General features: G+C 35.3%; 3 protein-coding genes and 1 pseudogene across 3 annotated transcripts; 3 read left to right on the top strand and 1 right to left on the bottom strand.

Moving 5' to 3' along the window:
- Positions 1-1,449: 1,449 nt before the first annotated feature.
- On the top strand, positions 1,450-4,516 carry LOC114741748 (TMV resistance protein N-like). The gene is made up of 4 exons (XM_028930004.1): positions 1,450-1,943; positions 2,424-3,522; positions 3,981-4,257; positions 4,485-4,516. The coding sequence occupies exons 1-4, from the start codon at positions 1,450-1,452 to the stop codon at positions 4,514-4,516; spliced, it is 1,902 nt and encodes a 633-aa protein (XP_028785837.1).
- Positions 4,517-4,676: 160 nt separating this feature from the next.
- On the top strand, positions 4,677-8,249 carry LOC114741749 (uncharacterized). The gene is made up of 2 exons (XM_028930005.1): positions 4,677-4,973; positions 7,782-8,249. The coding sequence occupies exons 1-2, from the start codon at positions 4,767-4,769 to the stop codon at positions 8,247-8,249; spliced, it is 675 nt and encodes a 224-aa protein (XP_028785838.1). The 5' UTR covers positions 4,677-4,766.
- A 1,222-nt stretch (positions 8,250-9,471) lies between these two features.
- On the bottom strand, positions 9,472-11,878 carry LOC114741753 (reactive oxygen species modulator 1-like). Its single transcript, XM_028930008.1, has 3 exons — positions 11,757-11,878; positions 11,445-11,482; positions 9,472-9,860 (listed from the first exon to the last, which is right to left on the bottom strand). The coding sequence occupies exons 1-3, from the start codon at positions 11,827-11,829 to the stop codon at positions 9,753-9,755; spliced, it is 219 nt and encodes a 72-aa protein (XP_028785841.1). The 5' UTR covers positions 11,830-11,878; the 3' UTR covers positions 9,472-9,752.
- A 2,085-nt stretch (positions 11,879-13,963) lies between these two features.
- LOC114741750 (F-box protein At3g54460-like) lies at positions 13,964-17,691 on the top strand (annotated as a pseudogene).
- Positions 17,692-17,697: the final 6 nt, after the last annotated feature.

Genomic DNA, 17,697 nt, shown 5'->3' on the forward strand with positions numbered 1-17,697 from the left:
ACTTGCCTTCTTGTGACATAACACAGTTTCTTTTCCTAATTAGACCCTCCATACATCAAAAGTTGTCCAAATTATAATTAATCATTACTAATAATAGTGATCTATTAGTCGTGCTCTCATGGGGGAAAGGGTTCGGCAAACCCTGTATATATTAATTGAGCTTCTTATATGAAGCTCTTGCTATACGAAAAAGAAACATAGCAGCGCGAACTATCAATAATTTTTCTTCAGCAACTCAGCTTCCAAGTCTAACTAGTACTAGAAGTGTGAAGATTACAAGAGAAAAGTTCAATACTATCAATAACGAAATCCTTAAAATGAATTATCCAAATTCGTAAATCATATAGCTAATGGAAACTTGTTATCTGTACAAGAGAACAGGAAAGGGAAAAAGGATAGACAAAAAAATATTACTTATTAACCCTTTAAGAGTAGAGATTTTTAAAAATCCTTCTTGGAGTTTGACTTTGTCCCCTGGTTGGCAGAGTATTTTCCTCTCATGTTCATCTTATTTTTCTCCAAAACAAGGGATTAAAATATTTGGCTGACCTAACTTTCATAATTTAACAAGTGTTCCCTGGGGGTCATGTGAAATCAATAGTTGATTGTTAATTTTTTAAGACCATCATATGGGTAGTGCATCATAATTGGTTGCTAAGGGACTAGCTTAAAATTTGGAACAAAAAACCAAACAACAATTAAAAAAAAAAAAAACACACCATGTCTTAAGCGCGGCAAGGCTTAGATAAATACACAACCAAACAAGACCTTGAAATCAATATATTAGTATTACAAGATTTAATAATTGAAACTGTCACCCAAAAAAAAAAAAAGATTTAATCATTGAAATTTCTTCTACTTACTATTCATTAATTCTCTGAGTAAAAGATGGCAAAAAGGATTCTCTATATATATGAGTAAAAAAATGGGAAGTGAATATTTTAATATGTCAATATATTATATAAAATATTAAAGAGACACATTTTTCCTGTCACAACGAGCAATATTATTCATAAATTATGAACAACATAATTAAAAATACAAAAAATCATATCTAGTTGCATGTATACAGTGATAAAATTCAAAACTAAATAAAGTAATACTAGATATGAGCAATAATTTTTAGACTAAATGAATATTATATGTTTGAAATAACAAATCAAGTTAAACAGATCCTTGAAGTATTGACTGTTGACTAAAGACAGTTATATATCTTTGCATGAGCTGGTGTCCTACCAACTTTTCTGTCTATTATATTATACATACAATTTTGTTTTACTAAGAACAATAAAGGGATTAAAATATTAGTTATGCTTAGGTAGTTGCTTAATATTCAACCATGGTTTTCTTTAAAAGCCATTGCTAAAGAACAGACTATAAGCAAAATACTTCGTCAGTGAAGATTCTGCTTCATAACCTGCATCATAACATCCACTTCAATTAGCTATCATGGAAGAGCAATCGCTATTTTCCTCCTCTTCTCCCACCTATGGATGGACTTATGATGTGTTTCTTAATTTTAGAGGTGAAGATACTCGCTTTGATTTTACCATAAATCTCTACAAAGCTCTGCATCAAAAGGGCATTCATACTTTTATAGACAACAAGGGGCTTAGAAGAGGAGAAGGAATTACTCCATCTCTTCTTAAAGCAATCCAAGAGTCTACAATAGCTGTCACAATTTTCTCCAAGAATTATGCTTCTTCGACATTTTGTTTAGATGAGCTTGTTCACATCCTTGAGTGTAGACAGAAAAAAGGTCAGCTGGTTTTGCCAATTTTCTATGATGTTGAACCATCGGATGTGCGACATCAAAGAGGAAACTACAAAGAAGCATTTACTCAACATGAGCAGAGGTTCAACAATGATCAGAAGAAGGCGCAAAAATGGAAGCAGGCTCTGCGAGATGCTGCTGATATTGCTGGTTTTTATTTCAAACCTGGGTATTTGAGTGCTTCACCCTTGTTTTGCTTTGCAAATTTAACCTATCCTTTTGATATAGATGATATTTGCTATCATATTAACATGCAACAAAGGCTAAGAAACATTAAACACTGATACAAATTACAACTCAACTAAAAAATTTCAGGTGATTAAAAGGCTCACATTTTGTCAAATATAGTTGTTCATTTCGTTTTCGATAAAAGTCAAACATTAATCAGGCCTTGTTAGAATATGCATTTCATGAGGGGGAAAGGAGCATGTTCTTATTTTGGCGTAGTTTACTTTGAAGTTGGTATCATCTATATTAATATCTAGGAAACTTCAAGAAGTATAGACGCAGCAAAATCCAGTGCCAGTGTTATATTTGAACGGGTGCATTGGGTTCAAGTGTTTAATTTGATGCATTTGGAATGAATTTTAAATTTTAGTAAAATGTTTAGATTGAAATTAATATTTCATAACATTTTGTGATGGGACAGGAAAGAACATGAATGTGATTTAATTGAAAGGATTGTAAAAGAGGTCTGTAGGAGGATTAACTGCAAGCCTTTACACATTGCTGATTATCCAGTTGGACTTGAGTGTCGGGTGCGCAAAGTAATATCTCTTCTAGATGTTGAATCTAATGAAGGGGTCCTAATGGTAGGGATTTGTGGAATGGGTGGAATAGGCAAAACAACAATTGCTAGAGCAGTATCCAATTTAATTACTGATATGTTTGAAGCCTTTTGCTTTGTTGCTAATGTCAGCAAAAATTCACAAAAGCACGGCCTAGCATACCTCCAAAAAATGCTTCTTTCTAAACTGGTTGGGGAAGATTTCAACTTCGTTGACATCAATCAAGGAATTCCAATAATGAAACAGAGGCTTCACAGAAAGAAAATTCTTCTCGTTCTTGATGATGTTCATGAGCCAAGGCAATTGCAAGCCATGGCTGGGGCACTTGATTGGTTTGGTTCTGGAAGTAGAATCATTGCAACAACAAGGGATAAACATTTACTAGCAAGACATGGTGTTGAAAGAATCTACGAAGTAGAGAGTTTAAATGAAAATGAAGCTCTTGAACTACTTAAATGGAGTGCCTTTCGAGAAAATAAAGTTGATCCAAGTTTTATGGACATGTTAAACAATGTAGTACTCTATGCTGGTGGACTTCCATTGGCTTTGGAAGTTATAGGTTCCAACTTGTTCAATAGAGGAATCAATGATTGGAATTCTGCATTAGATAATTATCGAAGAATTCCCAACAGAGAGATCCAACAGGTACTCAAAATGAGTTATGATGCCTTGGACGAATTTGAGAAGGAAATTTTTCTTGATATTGCTTGTTGCTTTAAAGGTGACAGCTTGGAATATGTCACAAGTGCTCTGTATGCTCGTGGCATATGCCCAGATTATGGTGTTAAGGTGTTGATTGATAAATGCCTCATAAAGATTGACAATGGCCTTGTGACAATGCATGATTTGATTCAAGATATGGGTAAAGAAATTATTCGGCAACAATCACCAACTGAACTAGGCAAACGCTCTAGATTGTGGTTTCATGAAGACATTCTCCAAGTTTTAGAGGGAAACAAGGTATGTTAAGATTCATCCACATTTATATTTTTTGACTAATATTCCTTCGATCCTTAATATAAGACCTATTTAACAAATTTGATTAGATTAAGGAAGTTAGGTAAGTTAATTAATTATAAGAAATGTGACACGTTTTTTTTTTTTAGGTGAAGAATGTGATACGTTTTTTCTAAAATACCATAATCATCTTTCTCAATATCCCTCTTCCTCTTCTACTTGATTATGGTTGAGGGAATATCTATAGGGGTAATTTAGAGAAAAATAATAAATATGAGAAATAGGTCTTATATTTAGGATCAAAACTAACTCAACAATTGGGTTCTATATTAAGCACTGGAAGAGTATTTATTATTTTCAGTTAAGATATTCTCAAGATAACCTTGGTGGCTGAAGCTTATTTCTATTCCTAACACATCTAATAAGTTTTGCTGTTGACATATATATGTTTGGTTTGGAAGGGAACTGGGGAGATTGAAGCCATAAATCTGCACATGCCTGGAGAAAAGGAGATCAATTGGAGTGGATTGGCCTTCAAAAAGATGCAAAATCTTAAGATGCTTATTGTTAGAAATGCAAGATTTTCCACAGGTCCCAAGCATCTCCCTAACAGTTTGAGATTGCTAGACTGGAAGGGATATACTTATCCCTCCTTTCCATTTGATTTTTGTCCCAAGGAACTAGTTATCCTCAGGATGCCTGAAAGTTCCCTTAAACTGAATTCACCACCCAAGGCATGTACAATATTCCGGTTATGTATTATTATGTTTTATTTTGAAGCAGAAACGCTTTAAGCTGATATTACACACACATTAAGCACAACATGAAACTTTTAAATTGCAGTAGATCCTTTAAATTTTGTTCGTAGCATGCCTAGTGTCATTGTAAGCTTTGTGCTATTTAATGTTCTATGTTGTGATTACTGATTATCAAGATTAGTTAATCTTTTTAATCTTGCTTTGCAGGGGTTCCCGTCCGTGAGTGTAATGGATTTTAGGGGTTGTAAATTTATAACAGAACTGCCTGACTTATCTGGAGTCCCAAATTTGAAGGAAATGTGTTTGGATTTTTGCGAGAATCTACATGAAGTCCATGTTTCTATTGGATTTCTTCATAAAGTTGAAAGGTTAAGTGTTACTTATTGCTACAACCTCAAGACATTTCCAAGCATCTCATTAACATCCCTTGAATTTTTCGACCTCTCATGGTGCTCCAGTCTCCAGAGATTTCCAGAAATATTAAAAACAATGGAAAATATAAGAGATGTTCGTTTGGATCATAGTGGCATAGAAGAATTGCCATTGTCATTCAAAAACCTGATTGGGTTACAATACTTGGACCTTTCAAATTGCGAACACCTTCAAGAATTTAGAGCAATCCCACCAAACTTACAAGAATTGGACGTAGTCGACAAACACCTGGGTTCAGAGTCTTGTAGTATATTATTGAGTCAGGTACTTCTCTCTATTACTTTTTTTTTTTTTAATGCCTTTATATGATAATCTAATAATGGCTGACTTTGAAAAGAAATTGATGCTAACATCTGTGAAATGAAAAAAAAAGAAAGAAAGAAAGAAAATCATCTTGACAAAATAACGTGACTTGAAAATAAAATGAAACACAATTATGTTAGGGAAAATGACAATAAAATACCACTTGAATTCTAAAAGGACAAATAAGGGACCTGAATAAGCAAAATGACAAATAAGGCACTGGGTACCAATCTGGAATTCATATTTTCGGCCAAAAGACCAAAACGCCCTGATGAATGCGGGAAGACTGAAAGCTGAAAGTGAGAGAAAGGAGAGAGGAAGACCGACGCAGTGAGAGAAAGGAGAGAGGAAGACCGACGCTGATGAAATGCGGGAAGAAGGAAAGAAGAATGTTGGAAATGCTATTATCTTACTCCTTCGCATCACCATTCTGTAGAGATTGTTGATTTTGGTTGTGGGAAAGAGGATTTGTAGTGAGAGAGGGAGTGAACCGAAGCGGAAATCAGCAAGCAATTACGTAACGTAACTGCTGTGATATGCTTGCTGGTTTTTGGTAAATCCCATTACGTGAATGGTAAATTTCACTATACATGTAGTTAATTATGAATTTTACAAAATACATATTGTGATTTATAACTTTTGTAGTGAAAGTGACTACTTTGTTAATGGGTTTTGCAACCTGTTTTCAGGAGATAAACAACTTGTTTGTAAAAACTAATAAAAGTGACAACTTTTGTAGTCACGTTGAATTAACTGGTTGCAAAAGCCATTTAAGAAGTGGTCATTTTCACTATAAAAGTTGTAAATATCACTGTGTATTTTGTAAAATTCAGCGTCAAATTTTATTGATTTTTAGAAACAAGTTGCTCATCCCCTGAAAAGAGGTTGCAAAACTCATTTAAGAAGTGGTTATTTTCACTATAAAAGTTGTAAATATCACTGTGTGTTTTGTAAAATTCAGCATCAAATTTTATTGATTTTTAGAAACAAGTTGCTCATCTCTTGAAAAGAGGTTGCAAAACTCATTTAAGAAGTGGTAATTTTCACTACAAAAGTTGTAAATATCACTGTGTGTTTTGTAAAATTCAGCATGGAATTTTATTGGTTTTTAGAAACAAGTTGCTCATCCCCTGAAAAGAGGTTGCAAAACTCATTTAAGAAGTGGTAATTTTCACTACAAAAGTTGTAAATATCACTCTATGTTTTGTAAAATTCAGCATGGAATTTTATTGGTTTTTAGAAACAAGTTGCCAATTCCTTGAAAAGAGGTTGCAAAACTCATTTAAGAAGTGGTAATTTTCACTACGAAAGTTGTAAATCTCACTATGTGTTTTGTCAAATTTAGTAGGAAATTTTATTAGTTTTTAGAAACAAGCTGCCCATCCCTAAAAACAAGTTACAAAACCCATTGAATAAGTGGTCATTTTTACTACGGAAGTTGTAAATCCCACTATACGTTTTGTCAAATTTAGCGTGAAATTTTATTAGTTTTTACAAACAAGTTGTTTATCTCCTGAAAACAGGTTGCAAAACCCATTAACAAAGTAGTCACTTTCACTACAAAAGTTATAAATCACAATATGTATTTTGTAAAATTCATAATTAACTACATGTATAGTGAAATTTACCATTAACGTAATGGGATTTACCAAAAACCAGCAAGCATATCACAGCAGTTACGTTACGTAATTGCTTGCTGATTTCCGCTTCGGTTCACTCCCTCTCTCACTACAAATCCTCTTTCCCACAACCAAAATCAACAATCTCTACAGAATGGTGATGCGAAGGAGTAAGATAATAGCATTTCCAACATTCTTCTTTCCTTCTTCCCGCATTTCATCAGCGTTGGTCTTCCTCTCTCCTTTCTCTCACTGCGTCGGTCTTCCTCTCTCCTTTCTCTCACTTTTAGCTTTCGGTCTTCCCGCATTCATCAGGGCGTTTTGGTCTTTTGGCCGAAAATATTAATTCCAGATTGGTTTCCAGTGACCTCCTTGTCATTTTGCTTATTCAGGTCCCTTATTTGTCCTTTTAGAATTCAAGTGGTATTTTATTGTCATTTTCCCATTATGTTATGTCTAGATGTTCTGTTTGTCCTACATTGGTCTAGTGTTTCCCCCTCTACTAGGAGTATTTAACTGGTATTGTACTTAATAACTCACATGAATCATAAACAGGCATACCATTTTTATACTTCAGTTACAAGGGTTCTACACAAGAAAAAAAGACTTGATAAAGGTGGAAATCATTTTTGCATTGTTTACATAATCGCACAAAAATTTGAAATTCCTATTTTACATTCAAGTCATATGTCTAAAATGATCCAAGTGTCATATGTCTAAAATGATCCAAGTTAAACCACAATTGAAGGTCTCGCTCTTCAATACTTTCTCTCAGTCGAATAAAAAGACTCACTTTTATGTCTTGTGCATCCAGTTTAAAAAGATTTGGCATTTCCTTGACTCACTCTAGATCTAAGTTCATCTTATTGGTCTAGCTGGTTTCATGCACGTAGGAAACCATGTATATAAGAGCATTTTAAATCTCATGAACATGAATCCCTAAAATAATTTTACTTGAAGTAAGGAGAGAGAAATACAGAACGGTGAGTCCCACAGATTAAAAGGGAGGCCTATTATTCTGTATCTATCTCTTTTCTCATTTTAGATATTCCATTCTATAATTTCATTCACTCTCACCAAATCCCCATTACATGTCACAGTAACACTGTTCTTAGACACCAATTTTGTTTCTTATAATATTTTGCAACAGGCACTGCGTGAGGTTGATGGCCTGAAATTTGTTATGTTAGAGGACAAAATGCCAGAATGGGACCACTACACTGAAGGCCATTCCATTTGTTTTTGGTTCCGAAACAAATTCCCAAACATGGCTCTATGTTTTGGGGGAGAAAGTGATATTGGACATCATGGAGAGCTTGTTCTAAATGGTACAGTCTATGTGAATGGTGAATTGCTGGAATCTATAATCGAAGACAGGGTTTATGGAAGAATAACATCTCAGCATACCTTGATGTTTGATTTGCAAAACCTTATTCATGAAGATAAACTAAGGGGAGTAGCTTTAGAGGATGAATGGAACAAGATGCAGATTTGCTGTACACTGCGTCACAGAAAAAATCAAACATGGGCAAAAGCTAATGGAATATATGTCTGCAAACAGAAATCTAGAATGGAGGATATTCGATTCATGAATCCTAACGAGGAAATCTCTCCCTAAGTTCTTCTTGGAAGGCTCTTTGACAAATGCCAAGGTTCCAGCTGAGCATAGAAGCAGGTGGCCAGGGACTTCAAAGACAGTGCCAACGGCTTCTCTCATGATGATAAATAAACGAAAGGTACAATGCTCTGGACGCTTATGTATAAACTTCATGAAGTACTAGTCTTGCACACAAGCATTACTGCCATTTCCTCACCTGTTCAAATTTCAAAGGCAAATTATGGTCCTAATCATTTTTCATGAGAGAACAGGGCTGGGGACACGGACCATGACAGAAAAAACAAGCATATGGATGCATATGCTGCAGCCTGCAGAGTCAAAATGGCGAGGAGACTGATTCTAACCGTGGCGTATAGATTTACAAATCTATATTCATTGTTGTGCGATTGTTGGATGATTAAATATACAGGCTTTGTTGGGAGAATCTTGGGATAAGCATGTGGATGTATTCATTTTCAACGCGTCCCTTATCTCCACCCCAATAACCCTCTTATATTTTAATAAGCCAAAATCTTTTTTGCTTTTTTGTGGGGTCCGATCTTAAACACTTGATCCATTAGTTAATACTCATGGTATTTAAAATAAGACCTAATTAACTAATTTAAATAGATTAAAAATATTAGTTAAATTAGTTAATATGATATATTTTTCTTAAAACACACTAAACATCTTTTTTAATTCCTTCTCTTGTACTTGATTATTGTTCAACAAATACTAAGAGGATTAATTTGGAAAAAAAAATAACAAACATATAAAATAAATTTTACAAATAGAACCACAATTAACTTTCGAACTATATCCTACTTTACATTAAGGATCAGAGGAATAATTATAAGTGATTATATACACACACACTTCGGGATGGGTCTCAATAAACTTGTGATATTTTACTGAAATACGCCTATTTGGTTTTGTTCTCCGCTCAGTCATCTCAACCGGTCGGAGCAAGAAAACAAGCTCCTTTTTTTTTTTTTTGGTCCCCCCCCCCCCAAAAAAAAGTGATCACTCCACAATTGCTCCGTTTTCATAGATTTTTTTCGTTACAATTTTTGTAGATTCTTTTACAAGAAAAAAAAAATACGAGTGATGCTACCCGAATATTATTACATGTGTTCAACTTCAACTGTGAAAAATTAGTTAACCAAAAAAAATATAATGCTTGTTGTACTCAAACTAGGCGCACTAACTCCGCATGACTAGTATAGACCATCTAAGACAAACATAATGAGAATTGCCACATATTCAACACCATAAATTGCCATATATGAAATCACGCATCACTTTAGCACAAGAAATTCTGATGCTCTGACGAGAGAAAATACGAGATATACAAACCACAGCTTTTCCAAGCAACAATCCAGATATTAAGTTATTTTGGAGCCCGATAGTATTCTATCTTCCTAGGTTAAAATAAATTGCAGAGCATACACTAATCAAAGAGTTGAGAAATGAGAGGGAAAGAGGGTATGAGGGCTGAGATCAATTCTTCATTGAAGAACATGATTACCGTCCACAGTGTATCAAGCTACCAGCACCAAGGAACAAACCAAATACAGCCGCACTTCCCAGAGTAGTCTGCCCAATATGTCTAATCTTTAGGAGGCCAGGAACCTGCATGGTTCAAGATCATATTCATATCTAAGCCATTTCAAAAGTAAGCCACACATTTCAGCAGAGCACCACTGCTAAACTGATAACCAAACAGAGGTTCAGAATTGCTGCCTAGATAAGCAGCAGATTGAAAGGCTCCCACTGGGTAATTACAGTGCAGCACTACATTCCGCTCAGCAAATAACATGACCCCCAGGTGATATCTTTGAAGCAATATATGGGACTGCCCCCCACTCCATTCACAGATCAGGTGATATCGTCAACGGAATATACTTTAATTTTATTGACTGAAAACAAGATGAGAATTGAAATCTCCGTTGTAATTAAATAGACTTCCAAACTTCAAAGATTTCTTGACGAAATCATAGATACACCATCTGAAACAAAACTACATTCTCCACACCAGGCCATATTAGTGTGCTATAGAAGAATGTTTGAAATCCTCTAACCAATGTTTGGAAAGAAAAAGGTGTTTAGCTTCTTCTTTTGGGGCAGGGGGTTTGTTTTAACAGGTTTCTGCCTATCGTTAAAAACTTCAAATACATGAGAGCTACAAATTCTCGTAAATATTGATCTTGGTAATTGGTGACATTGCTTTCCTCACAAAAGTCAAGAGAGTTACATCTTTTTTGGTTACATCAAAAGGACTTACGCTTCCTCTACCCACAACCCACCCCAAACTTACCATCACATGGTTCCAGTCTTTTGTGATGTGGATGCTTGAATCGCTTTGAAGTTAGAATCCTCATCTTTTAAGTTTTTCCCCCCCTGTTGTAGGCATCTGTTCTGAAATTTAACCACATAAGAATTAAGAAATACTGAGAGAGTGTTTTAATTAGGCCGAATACCTAGACGTAGGCTGAATGATTTAAGTTGCTTTCCCAGGTTTCCAGTGCTGCCACCAGTACAAGCATACAGCAGTCCTAGGTTTAATAGACATTAGGGCAAATTTATAGGGCGATGGTAAGGATTTGTGAGATTAAGATTTTGTTTTAACTCGACTACTTGAGTAAGCTGGTATGAATAGGGAATTCAATAGGCAGAAAGCAAAATAGATAGGTAAAAGGCCAGACTTCAGACGAAGGGCTCTTGGCATCATAACCACTTTTCCTGCAGAAAGCCAGAAATATATTCTTGACTTGCACCTTTTGAAGTTTAAAGACACCTAGTAAGATCCTTATTCTGCTTTGGTTGGCCATGTCAGGAGATACTTGGCAGCAACTGGATTGAAAAGAACTGATTTTTCAGTGATTTTGCTTTTGAAATAAAAAATTACCAAATCGTATTCTCTGGTACGCCAAACAAAATAACTATACGTTTTCTCAGATTTCATCAAGTCCTTGCTTTCTTTATCGCTCATTTTATGAAAGTATTGTGGCATTTGAACAAGGAAAAGAATAAGCCTAATGGATATCTGCATTACTTAAAATGCGACCTGTCACCTTGTAGCTTGAACACATACAGATACGAATGAATGGCACAGTCAAACAACACATCACAAATTCTGATTGCCATTAACACTTCAAATAAACCGATAACGAATGATGAAAAATAAACCAACAAAAAATATGAATAAATACATACCTTATACCTAACAGCCTCATATGTTCCATAGACGGCACCTACAAACACATGGTTCAATAAATTACACTGCAGAAAAAGAAGGAAAGAAAGAAACTACTCTAATAACAAAGATAGTTTATTACAGAATAAAGAAACCTAAAGCATTATTTATTATCTATGATACTTAATTTAACCTAATGACCAAAAGTCTGGCTTCGATAACAGAACGCAATAAGAAAGGCGACTCTTTTTCTTCAGGATACTCAACAACCAAACAAGGCAAAAGGGCCTTCCAATCAGAGATATGTCTAAAAACTCAAGGAAGAGACTCACCAACGGCGCCGCCGATAGCACCGCCAAGGGCGGCTCCGGTGGTGACGCGAGTGAGGCAGCTGTCTCTAGCCATTTGATGATCTGAATGCAGAATACTTTTGCGTCAGGCTGCGATTTCCAGACTTTTATTTGGCGTCACAAAGCGACATGTCGTATAGCCCAACTTCATGAACGAATCTTAGGCTGTGACCTACAGGGTGTTTAGCAGCCTCTAACCCATGATTTTAGAAACACTTTTCTGTAAAACAAGATAAATTTTTCTATATATTTACTTCGTAAACTATAAAAGTACTTCTGAAATCATGGTTTAGTTTCTATCCAAACATCTCCTTACTAAGAATCCGTTGGCCCAAAAAGGGGGAAAGGATTAACCCCTTGGATTGAAAGAAAATTAGAAGGGAGAAAAAACTAGAGAAAAAAATATGAAAAAAGACAAGATTTTTCTTATTTGGATAGGAAAGAAAACATGAAAAAAAGAAAAAGTGGAGGAGAACATCCTTTTTTTTCCTTCAAATTTTCTCTTTATATGTAGAGAGATTTGGGAAAGAAAACAAGATTTCTATGACTTTTTATTTTTTATTTTAATTTGGTTTTAAAACATAATAATCTGAAAATGTATATAAACCAAATAACTTGATTTTAAATTATTTGATGATACTGATATTAGTATAATTTTTTTATTGCAATGTTTAATTTAATTTAATTTTAAATATGATATATCTTGATAAGGACATTTTAGTTATTTAGATATTTGCTAATTTTCTTTCTTTTTTATTTTCTCTCATCCATCTAAGTAAGAAGGATCATAACAATTTCTGTCTACTTTTTTTCTTTTCTTTATTTTCTCTCGTCCTATTTTCTTTCCTCTCAACTTTTCTTCCTATTGCTATGATCTTATCTAAAGTGAATTATTTTGCCTTCTACTAAACAACTACAAAGTGAATTAATTAAGTATATAGATTAATAAACACAACTTTTAGTATCTTAAAATATGACTTCTTTTGATCCCTATAATTCAAAACTAGTAATTTTAGTCTCTAAAATATAATTTAATTTTGATCTGCCTAAATATTTTTAACCCTAAAACAAAAATTATATCAAATTTAAAGAATTAAAATCAAAATCAAATAAATTTCACAAACTAAAAAAAATCATCTCCTCTATCCTTTACTTCCCTTATCCCTCCTATAACATCATGATTATAGTGAAAGAAGTGGGGAAAAAAAAGTTAATGTTCTACAATTGTAAACTATTCAAATCAAGTTTTAACATTTTAAATTTATTTATCTATTTTTATGTAAAATTAATGTACATATATATTCTCGTTTTTTTTTTGGATAGCTTAAACAAACATAAACCGCAACCTTAGTCAATTAAAAAAGAGAAAATTTCATCAACCAAATCATCACATTATACCTCAAACGAGTAAGTGAAAAACATTGTACGGTCACAGAACTTAAAAATGTTTTTTTTTCTTTTTAATTTCTATGCACACACTTAAAAATATATTTTTTTCCTTTTTAATTTCTATGCGCACACGTATCTTTCTCCCTTTTTCCTCCTTTTATTTCAATAAAACTTTTATTCAAAAATAAATTAAGTGCAAAACTTCAAATCATCTCTTTTTTCAGACATAGCTCTCCTATTGAAAACAACCTTATTTAAAATATTATTGATACTACTTCTGGTTTTTAAGAGTTTGTTTGACTTTCAATTTGGTTCTAAATATAAAACTCAAGTTTACTTTATTTTTTGTATTTATCTTTTTTTTTTTAAAGTACTCCTTGTTTGTATATATTAAAGGTTCTATTATATAATAGTTCTAACGAATACATATAATTAGTAAGGGTATTCTGAGAAAAATAATACCTATTTATTACAAATAAATAATTTAACTAATTTTTTAATATTTTTAAATTAATTAATTAGTTGTTATAGTAAAAATTTAAGAAATATGCACAAAAATTTGGATGCAAAGGGGTAAGAAGCCTAAATTGTTTTCTAATAAATTTAATATTCATTTTACCCAAAACAAAAAAGACAATATTGACTCTCCAAAATTACAAAGTTCAAACATTAAAAAGGCACGTTAAATCGTTAAATAATAATCAATCCAACCCCCTGATTGGATAGGTGAATTCTGTCCTGCGCATAAAACCTGCAGTTTTAATCTGTTGGCATCAGAAATCGGAGTTGGACTTTCCGTATTCTTCAGCTATTTCTGTGGGTGCGGCTCGAAGATGCACGACTTTCCATCACCGTCAGATTTTGTTCCTTAATCAAGTCAATTTCGTAGGTGCTGGTTGCTCCAGGCTCTGCAATGGACGATTCCTTCTCGGACGACAAGCTTTGTGGCTTCCTATTTGCGGTTCTCGCAGTCACTCCTTCGCAACCCGACCCGTGTGCCAGTTTGTCCTTCAAACAGCACTGCGACATATTTGGCGACGGTTCTAATGCCGTCGGATTTAGGTCCGAGAACGGGGTCGTTTTAGTTCCGGTGGATTCGGCGGCGGAGCAGGATGATGGCGGGAACGCGTCTCCGTCTGATTCAGCGCAGTGCGAAGTGGTGGGGAAGGAATCTAGGATTGATTACGAATATAATGGTCTTATTGCGCCTCGGAGTTCGCGAAAGAAGGGCAATGCAAGAAGGAAAAATTGGGAGGTGTCTGGGAGTAATAGCTTGAGGAGGAAGAGGATGACGAAGATTGGGATGGTGAATGGGAGTGTTAGTGTGATTCACCAGCTTCACGCTTTGGTTAGCAAGAGGTGTTTAAAGATTGATGCTCGAGTGGTTTTGGTTGACCTTGGGGACTGTGGAGAGGCTAGAGCAGTGGTACTGGTCGATGTGTATCTTCCGATTGCATTGTGGAGTGGCTGGCAGTTTCCGAGATCCGGGTCCACTGCTGGCGCTCTTTTTCGGCATTTGAGGTTTGCGTTTATCATTTAAATCTACATGTTATCCAAAAAAGGAATTCCTTTTCTATGGTAATTTAGATTTAGATGTGGAGCTCGCAATTGGATATGGTTTTACCTCTTAAGCCAGTTATTGGTATTACAATAATGTGTGTTAACTTGAGTTGAATAGTATAATGGCAATGATACGTCCGTGTTTGGAGAAAATAGGTTCAGAAATTATGTCGAACTAATAATGTATATAAAGTTATGGTTTTGGCGTGTGTGTGTGTGTATTTGCTAGGCATAGGGGTCCTCCTATTGGAGGCAACCTGTCGGAGGCACCGCTGCATTATCTGATTTTTATGATCAATGCTTAAAAACTCAACATTGATCATGTATTGTATGCGTTAAAATGGTCACATGTTGGATTTTGGCTGCCTGCGGAGGGATGATTTGACGATTATATTGACATAATGCTATTCTGTGTAATTATGAAAGTTTTAATATATTTACCAAGTATATCTTTGACTTTCACTTGAAAATTTATGTGGTTTGTGTGTGCGATCAGCATGCTGCCTACATACATAAATCTTTGAAGGGATGTAAAAATATTGAAATGAAAAATGAAAAATATGTGTGATACATCAATGGAATCTGCAATCTTAGTCGACTTCCAACTCTGACTTAACTAATCATTTTATCAAAATGAAAGCCATCTCTAGAATGGTCGTATGTTGTATCAGACTAGTCACTATCAGTAAATAGGACCTTGTAATATAAAGCAACTGATTAAGCCCCTCCCCTTTCTCATTGTTCTGTTCAACTCATAAACCTGACTGTCTTAGTTTGCTGACATAAATGCTTTCCACAGATGTGACTGGGATGAGAGAAGATCGATTCTTTCTTGCTCCGACTATATTAGGAAGATTCAGGGGGCTAATGAGAGCATTTGGAGCCTCTGTGACTGTCATGTATTTGGGTGCAAACTTCACTACCATGCGAAAGATTCTTCAAAGAATAGTCTATTTGAGCTCCATGAAATTTTTAAGAGTATACCTGGTGTAGGAAAAGAGCGGAAGCTAGATAATTCCAGGATAGTACCCTTGAATGACTCTTGGAGATCTGGAATTTGGGAGTTGTCTGATGACATTTTAACAAAAATTCTAGCTCCCCTTGGCCCGATGGACATTGCCAGGGTTTCTGCAACTTGTCGTCATTTGAGATCCTTGGCTGCTTCAATAATGCCTTATACAAAGTTAAAACTCTTTCCTCACCAGCAGACAGCTGTTGAGTGGATGTTGCATCGGGAGCGAAATGCTGAATGCTTGGAACATCCTTTGTATGTTTCTTTTTCAACAGAGGATGGATTTGTTTTCCATATAAATACTGTATCTGGTGAAATAGTCATTGGGGAAGCTCCCACCATTAAAGATTTTGTGGTGGAATGTTCTGTGATGAGCCTGGTTTGGGTAAGACTGTAACAGCTCTTTCTCTTATACTGAAGACACAAGGTACGTTGGCAGAACCACCTGCTGGAGCAAATGTGGTTTGGTGTCACCATAATGGTAATCTTAAATGTGGTTATTATGATATTGTTGGTAGTTACATAATTGACAATACTATTTGGGGAAGAGGGACATATGCCAGGATGCTAGGAATAATGAGCATCATGATTACTCCTCCAAAAGAGCTAGATTGAAGGCTCCTGCTGAGAAAACCATTGGACTTAATGATAAATGTTCTGGGGAAGGAAAAAAAATCACCTGCAGGCGAATTCTCTGAGCAGCCAATAGCTGCAAGTCGATGCTTTGGGCTTGAGTTGCATAAAGAAAAATCTATGTGCCACTTTTGAAGAGGAAGTTGGGCATTCCAAAGAAAGAAAAGATAGTGTAAACCCTTTGAAACTGGAACATGCTTCAAATGCTGAAACACATGTATCTGAAAATAAGCCAGTTGGCACTTCGTATGGACATGATAAGGGTTGCAAGGGACCTGACAAGCCTGTAACAGATTCTTTTGAGTACAGGGACACATGGATTCAGTGTGATGCTTGCCAGAAGTGGCGAAAGCTTGCAGATGCCAATATGGCTAATACTAATGCAGCGTGGTTCTGTAGTATGAACACTGATCCTTTGTATCAGAGTTGTAGCATCCCAGAACAACCCTGGCATAATGCCTGTGAAATAACTTATTTACCAGGATTTCATGTAAAAGGTAGTGCGGGGGGTGAGAAGAAGAATGTTCATTTTTCACTAGTGTACTTAAGGAGCATTACACAATAATAAATTCCGAAACTAAGAAAGCCCTCACTTGGTTGGCTAGACTTCCTCTGACAAGCTTTCTGAAATGGAAATAAATGGCATAAGGGGTCCTGTTTTAAGCACCTGTACTGTGTCCAGCCGATATCTTAATCCATACCACAGATATTTCAAGCATTTGGTCTCATCAAGAGATTAGAAAAAGGTTGTAAACAAGTGGTACTACCCACGAAATCTAAATAATAATTTGGCTTTTTTTGATGTAACTGCACTTGGCATGGCCTGCGTGAGCCATTAGATTCATTTAGGCTATACTTGTCAAGAGCAACCCTTATAGTTGTTCCTGCTAACTTGGTTGATCACTGGAAAACTCAAATAGAAAAGCATGTCCAACATAGCCAACTGCGAGTTTATGTTTGGAATGATACTTGGAAGTGGAAGCCATCTGTGCACAGCCTGGCATGGGATTATGATGTTGTCATTACTACATTTAGTCGCCTGAGTGCAGAGTGGAGCCCACGTAAGAGAAGTGTTCTGATGCAAATCCATTGGCTGAGAATCATATTAGATGAAGGGCACACCCTTGGCTCAAGCCTGAACTTGACAAACAAGTTGCAAATGGCTATTTCATTGACAGCTTCAAATCGTTGGATACTGACAGGAACACCAACACCTAACACTCCTAAAAGTCAACTTTCGCATTTACAACCGTTGCTAAGGTTCCTTCATGAAGAAGAAGCTTATGGGCTGAATCCAAAGTCGTGGGAAGTTGGCATCCTTAAGCCATT

Source organism: Neltuma alba, unplaced genomic scaffold, assembly GCF_004799145.2.
Source record: "Neltuma alba isolate B1F8T4 unplaced genomic scaffold, ASM479914v2 tig00003512_pilon, whole genome shotgun sequence".
Taxonomy (NCBI): domain Eukaryota; kingdom Viridiplantae; phylum Streptophyta; class Magnoliopsida; order Fabales; family Fabaceae; genus Neltuma; species Neltuma alba.